Raw genomic sequence first — 7,500 nt, 5'->3', positions numbered from 1 at the left:
TGTTTGTTCTGTGGCTGCAGAAGCTCAGCCACTCCCTGCCGTTTGGAAACGCACACGTGACGCCTCCGGCACGTTCCTGGCATCGTTCTCCGGCTTGGTGAAGCTTGGTCTGCGGAGACACGCCGGGCTGCTCTGCCCCGCGTGCCGAGGCCAGCGAGTCAAACTGGTGCGAGCGATGATAGGAGCTAACAGGAGCTGACAGATCGCTCCTGCAGGAGGAGCAGCCGTCACGATGTGAGCCGCTCTCAGACACAGTGTCAGGATTATCTCCTCACCCCCCCGCCTGCTCCTGCAGCTTTAGGAGAGAAACCAGCAACACAAACAGCTGAGAGGTTCATAATTTAGCTGTGAGGACTCTGGACGACCAAGTGTTTCAATCAATCAATCAATCAATCAATCAGTCAGTCAGTCAGTCAATCAATCAGTTAACTTGTCAACTGAGGAAAAACACAGAGAAAAGAACAGATTCCTGGTACTGACAGAAGGGAAATTAGGGAAATGAATGAATGAATGAATTGAGTATAACAAATTGGTAAATACAGTTTAGTTAAATATATCAATTAATCAATTAGTCAGTCAGTAAACTAATTCCTAACTTATGTGAGGACTGTTTTTTTAATCTAAGAATGCAAATATTTTTCATTCATATTTATCGTGCTTATGATGTATTTGATTGATTGATTGACCGAGTTATTGCTACATGAGTCTTCCTCCGCTCGCCGTGCGTCACCTCGCCGTGTGTCTGTGCGTCTCTCTGCAGGCATCATCAAGCTGCGGCGTAGCCCCGCCCCCCGGCTCAGGGGGCCGCAGTACGTCCTCAACATCACCGCCACGGACGACAACGCATCGGGGGGGCCGCACCCGCTCAGCAGCTCCGCCCAGGTCATCGTGGGAATCAACGACATCAACAACAACAAGCCCGTCTTCCACGATGTAAGAGAGTGTGTGTGTATGTGTGTGTGTGTGTGTGTGTGTGTGTGTGTGTGTGTGTGGTGGTTGGAAGGTGAAGATCACACCTGGAAGTGAGCACTTTCTGAATTTCTTGATATTTTAAGTCAAGCTTAATAAATTCTATGAACTCTTTTTTTCACCAAATGTCTCTCACTGCTGAATCTGTGTTTGCAGCTTTTGGTGATTTTCACGTTTCAGCTTCATTTGATGATGTAGCGGCTCAGAAACTTCTACAAGCCTTTTCAAAATTAATTAGATAAAATTAAAAATGCATTGCTGTCAAGCAAAGAACACGACTGCTTTTCTTAGTTTGTGTAAAGCTGACATGCTGGAGGTGTATGGTTTTCACAACACCAGGGATTTTTCATTTTAATTCTATTTTTTCCCCCTCTGGTAGATTTTTTCACTTTAGATTTCAGAAAAACACGATTTTAAGATTGAATATGACGTGTTCAGATGGAGACTTCCTCCTGTGTCCAAATCGTCTCTAATGTCTGCCATTGCTGGTCTCAGTGTCAGAACTACAGCCTGAACGCCGCCGTGCTGGAGAACGAGCCGCCGGGGACGTTCGTCCTGCACGTGCAGGCGCACGACGCCGACATGGGCGTCAACGGGGAGGTGAAGTACGGCATCATGCACCGGGACGGAGTGTCGTCTGGCTTCGACATCGACCCCGACACCGGTCAGTCCCACCGCCACGCTGTCCTCCATCACAGAGTTAGAGGACGCTGACTTTGTTTTCCTGAAGCTTGAAGCCTCGTACAGCTCTGTGGTGACGGCAGAAAGGCATCATGGTCTGAGGAGCATCCCGCACCAATGTCCACTTAATGTCCACACAGTGTTCACACAGTGTCCACACGATGTCCACACAATGTCCACTTAATGTCCACACAGTGTCCACACGATGTCCACACAATGTCCACTTAATGTCCACACAATGTCCACACAATGTCCACTTAATGTCCACACAGTGTCCACAAGATGTCCACACGATGTCCACACAGTGTCCACACGATGTCCACACGATGTCCACACAGTGTCCACACGATGTCCACACGATGTCCACTTAATGTCCACACAGTGTCCACACAATGTCCACTTAATGTCCACACAGTGTCCACACAATGTCCACTTAATGTCCACACAATGTCCACACAGTGTCCACACAATGTCCACACAGTGTCCAGTTAATGTCCACACCAATGTCCACACAGTGTCCCCATGATGTCCACTTAATGTCCACACAATGTCCCCATGATGTCCCCATGATGTCCACTTAATGTCCACACAATGTCCCCATGATGTCCACTTCATGTCCACACAGTGTCCACACGATGTCCCCAAGATGTCCACTTAATGTCCACACAATGTCCACACAGTGTCCACTTAATGTCCACTTAATGTCCACACAATGTCCACATGATGTCCACTTAATGTCCACACAGTGTCCACACGATGTCCCCAAGATGTCCACTTAATGTCCACTTAATGTCCACACAATGTCCACACGATGTCCACACAATGTCCACACAGTGTCCACACGATGTCCACACAATGTCCACACAGTGTCCACTTAATGTCCACTTAATGTCCACACAATGTCCCCATGATGTCCACTTAATGTCCACACAATGTCCACACAGTGTCCCCATGATGTCCACTTAATGTCCACACAATGTCCACACGATGTCTACTTAATGTCCACACAATGTCCACACAATGTCCACACAATGTCCACTTAATGTCCACACAATGTCCACTTAATGTCCACTTAATGTCCACACAATGTCCACACAGTGTCCACTTAATGTCCACTTAATGTCCACACGATGTCCACACAATGTCCACAATGTCCACTTAATGTCCACACAGTGTCCACTTAATGTCCACATAATGTCCACTTAATGTCCACACGATGTCCCCATGATGTCCACTTAATGTCCACACGATGTCCCCATGATGTCCACTTAATGTCCACTTAATGTCTTCAGGTTGAGTCCTGTTTTTAATTCTCGCTTCACTTCAGATACACACTTCAGGCCTGGTGGTGTTGAAAACCACACACAGTAAACGGTAAAGCTGTGTCCTGTGTGTCCGGCAGGTGTGATTCGTACGGCGGCGAGCTTCGACCGCGAGCGCCAGCGGGAGTTCACTCTGTCGGTGACGGCCACCGACCAGGCGGACGAGCCGCTCATCGGCATCTGTCAGATCACCGTGCTGATCGCCGACCAGAACGACAACGAGCCCAAGTTCGAGAACAGCCGCTACCAGTGTGAGTGATTAGAGCGCTAACACGACTCATACTGCTGCTGATACTGCAAATACTGCTACTGTTACTACCAGTACTACTGCTAGTACTACCAGTACTGGTACTGTGACACTCTGTGACAATCTGCCTGCCGCCAAGGGTCAAAGGTTGAGGTCAGATTGCTTCGACTCTGGCATCTTTAGATTCAGAAGAAACACAGATTATTTTTGGTGTGTGTATTGTGTGTACTGTGTGTGTCTGTGTGTGTGTGTGTGTGTGTGTGTGTGTGTGTGTGTCTGTGTGTGTATGTGTGTAATATCTGTATATTTGGTTTGACTTGAGGGCGTGAATAGTGAAAAACCGGGACAATTTTGTCGGGATGCTCCCCTGTAGATTAATCCTAATCCTAATCCTAACCCAAATACTAACACCAAGGCTAATGGTAATGCAGGTTCTACTACTAATAATACCTGTGTGAGTTATTGATCTTTAAGAATAATAATAATTATAATAATAATACATTTTATTTATATAGCGCTTTTCAAAGAACTCAAAGACACTTTACAAAAGAAATATAAAAATCAAAGAAGCAGTACACAGGAATATAAAATAAGAAATATAAAAATCAAAGAAGCAGTACAAAAGTAAGAAATATAAAGATTGATGAAGCAGTACACAGGACCATTACATGAACAGCACATAACAGAACACAGGACATTACATGACACAGGACATTAATCACACATTAAAAGTCTAATCCAGATAATACTGCTGTCACTACTACTACTACTACTAGTGTGAACGTCATCTGTACTATTAATAATAATACTGTACTACTGTAATACCACTACTGCTTCCACTGTGAGTGTCTGACTCTTACTACTGCATTTACTAACAATACTAACATGGAATAATAATAATAATAATGCTAATTATTATAGTACCGTGTTTATTACTATTAGAACTAAAACTGATGCTACTACTCTACTTATTATCATTACTATAACTATCAAACTAAAGTGTGAAAATGTATTTTGAAAAGGTTTTATTTTGGTCCTGACATGTGCGCAGGGTTTCCTCATGTCAGCCTTCCAGACTGTTCTGTGGCTGTTGTTTTGTTGCTGCCTGGACGAGCAGCCTTCTCAATGTGTTGCTTTGATGCACAGCTCAGTTCTGTGTAGCTAAACATGTGAAACAGGGCACTGACGCTGTCGGGGTTAACGGTTCGATTCCCACGGGGGCCACACATGCTGAGCACTGTGCGCTCGCTGTGTACCGCAAAGCACCCTGGGTAAAAGCCCCCCCGGCCCAGCACGTGGCCGGCCTGCTGTGTGTGTTTGCAGGTACAGCAGCATGTGGGGGGAGCAGGTGAGATCTGAAAGGATAATCCCGGTCTGTTGTGCTTCTCCAGGCTGACGGTGTAATCCTGGAAAGCTCCTCAGACTGGTGGGACGTTCCCGGGGCCTCGCGGGCCCCCGCTTGTTTACCGTGTGTGTGCAAATGTGTGTTTTGATAAGCGTCGTGTCAGAAGTTCTCCTCGTCAGATTAGCCAAACACACAGAGCGGCTCATTAACTATTTAACAGGCAGATTGAAATGTTTCTGGGACACGCATTCATTTACCAGGGCGGTGTGTGTGTGTGTGTGTGTGAGTGTGTGTGTGTGTGTGTGTGTGTGTGTGTGTGTGTGAGTGTGTGTGATCGTGGGGGTTTCCTACATATAACACATGAACTGAGCCGCTTTAGCGTGCTTGTTGTTGTTGTTGTTGTTGTTGTTGTTGTTGTTGACACACACTGGAATCATTAAGATTTTGGATGATGAATTTCCATATTTCCATCCCCTGCTGGTGCAGATCAGCTCAGTGTTTAGTGACAGGTGTGAACAGGTGCTTTGCCGGTTTGTCAGATAAACCAAAAAAACAAAAAACAAAACAGAAATCTCCTCACCTGGCGTGCACCAGGTGAGACGTCCCCGCCCTGTTCGCTCCCGGTTCACAAAAAGTTCAATAAAAGGCCAACATATTTCTTTTGGTGTTTATTTCCTAAATTTGAAACACAGATCAGCCTGCTCTGCCATCCAGAGCATACTAACCAGCCTCATGAAGAAGCTAGGGCTTTAACGAATTATTGTTTTCTGAATATCTTATTATTTGATTTTTTGATAAATCGATTAATCAAAAGCCAAAGTGTGATGGGAAGTGATCAGAAGCCAAAGCAATAAATTTTAAATGTCTTCCTTAGTCTGACCAGCTGCTAAAAAAATAAAAAATAATAAAAAATAAATAAGGTAAAAAGAAAAATATCAAAGTGTACATTTTATAATTGTGTGGACAGGGAGCTTGAATAGACTAGTTGTGTCATCAACAGACGTCGTTACAATTAAGATTTTTCAAACATTATTGATCCAATTTTAACAAAATTTTGAGGTTCGGTGCCCTTTGCCTCTGCGTTGTGCTGTTTAATCATGACACTGAGTGGCCTGGAGGGGGCGCCGTGGGGCTTTTGAACGACCGTCCCAGTGATTCTGCATGTTCAGCGTGATCTCTACAAAACGTTTAAACTTCACGTTCCTCTGCTCTCCTCCCAGAGCGAGCAGTGGGCTTTCAGAGCTGCCACATCACTCCTCCTCCCTTTCCTCCATTCATTCCACTACGATATGAACATGAACTTTCAGAGCCTTCACACTTTCTTCACTCCAGTTTTCCATCAGCGGAATAAAGTCCTCCACATGAGTTTTCCTAAAAGCAGCAGCACTGTTGTGTTTTCAGGACTTTTTCACACTGAAACGCTCCCTCCTCCTCCTCCTCCTCCTCCTCCGCCAGGGAAAATAGTCCCTAAGCGGGGAAACGTTTTGCTTTCCACAGCCAATCATCAGCTGTGTGGTTTCTGAATGTTGAGGACTTTGTTCGCCGCACAAGCAGAACCTCACATTTTGACTCTGTGCTGTGAAATCTTGATTTGATAAATGGTTGGCTGACATGCCGGTGGCTTTGTTGTGGTGTTTTGATGAATGCAAACCGTTTTAAATCAAACTTCTGACTTTGTAAAGTTAGAACCTGGAAAAACAAAATGACAGTTTGAACGAGAACAAGAGCCCGAGCCCAGGCTGGTTCACCTTCAGACTCCTCGTGTTTGCTGAGCGAGTTTCTCCTCGGCCGCCGCCTCCCATCAGCCTCAGCAGGATTTGGGGTGATTACACACGTTTGAAATCTCTCCGGTGACTTTGCCGAGGCCTTGAATGACAAAAGGACGTTATTATTGACAACATGCTTGCAAAGCGATATTCCCCGCCCTGTTTGTCAGAGCGCAGGTTTCCGGCTGAAAGGCCTCGGCCGCGTCTCCTTGTTGTGTCGCCGTCTGATTCAGCGCTGACACACATTCGAGTCAGCAGGATTTCAGGTTATTAATAAATGTGAAACGCACCCGTTGACTTTGCAGACTGAGACCCAGAAATGACAAAATGAGGTGACACGCTGCTGACGCATCACAGCGTTACACACGCACAATGATTTCTGCTTATTATAATGGAGCCTGATCCTGATGGGACGACCTGATGCTGCTCCGTTTGCACTTCCATCATCCAGGAGCAGCTCGGAGCCTCTTTTGTTGTTTATTTTGGTTTGTTTTCGATGAGATCCCACAGACAGACATACAGAGACATACAGATGAATATGAATAAGTGTTCTTCCCATGGAGATGCATTAGTGGGATCAAGGTTATAAAAAAGGACAACATCCACAAAAAACAAGATTTAAAGATGCAGCTGTATGTTTTTTCATGTGTTTCATGAATTCACATTGTTATTGGCCTGTCACTCAGATATGACCCCGATCAGCCAGACACAGGTCATACACACCTTCCAAGGGAAAAAGAAAAAAAAAAAAGGCCTGTTAAAAAAGTAAAGAAAGAAAAAAGAAATGTTTTTGCTGGTTGGAAATTTACAGCATGTTTGATTTTCATCTGCCACAACAGCAGCAAGAAGGAAGCAGCAGAGGCGGAGGGTCAAATCTGATTCCCTCATAAAAAACAAACCAACATCAGTAAAAAACCTTTTGGTATAAGAGGATCTTTAGATAAAAACTCTAGGCTGGTACCTCCTTTAGTCATTTCTTCATTTTCTGCTGTGTCATTTTCACTGTTGGGACCAATTACTCACAAAATGAATAAGTTACAATTACTAATTACTTCTGTAAAAAAGTACTTTTGATTACTACTCAATTACTGCTGCAGAAGAGTAATTCAATTACTGGGGAAAGTAATTTTTAGGATTACTTTTTTCTTTTCTTAAATCCTCTTATTAATG

At 44.7% G+C, this 7,500-nt stretch overlaps 1 protein-coding gene across 1 annotated transcript in view; it reads left to right on the top strand.

Annotated features, from left to right (window-relative positions):
- The window catches only part of LOC115374334 (neural-cadherin), a 188,585-nt gene that overhangs the window by 115,878 nt on the left and 65,207 nt on the right, over positions 1–7,500 (top strand). Inside the window, exons 8-10 of the mRNA XM_030073191.1 lie at positions 761–933; positions 1,465–1,633; positions 3,053–3,223. Of these exons, the coding sequence (XP_029929051.1) occupies positions 761–933; positions 1,465–1,633; positions 3,053–3,223 (513 nt within the window). The remainder of the gene's footprint in view (positions 1–760; positions 934–1,464; positions 1,634–3,052; positions 3,224–7,500) is intronic.

The sequence above is a fragment of the Myripristis murdjan genome, chromosome 16 (genome assembly GCF_902150065.1).
Source record: "Myripristis murdjan chromosome 16, fMyrMur1.1, whole genome shotgun sequence".
In the NCBI taxonomy this organism is placed as follows: Eukaryota; Metazoa; Chordata; class Actinopteri; order Holocentriformes; family Holocentridae; genus Myripristis; species Myripristis murdjan.
This window is presented reverse-complemented; position numbering and strand designations above follow the sequence as displayed.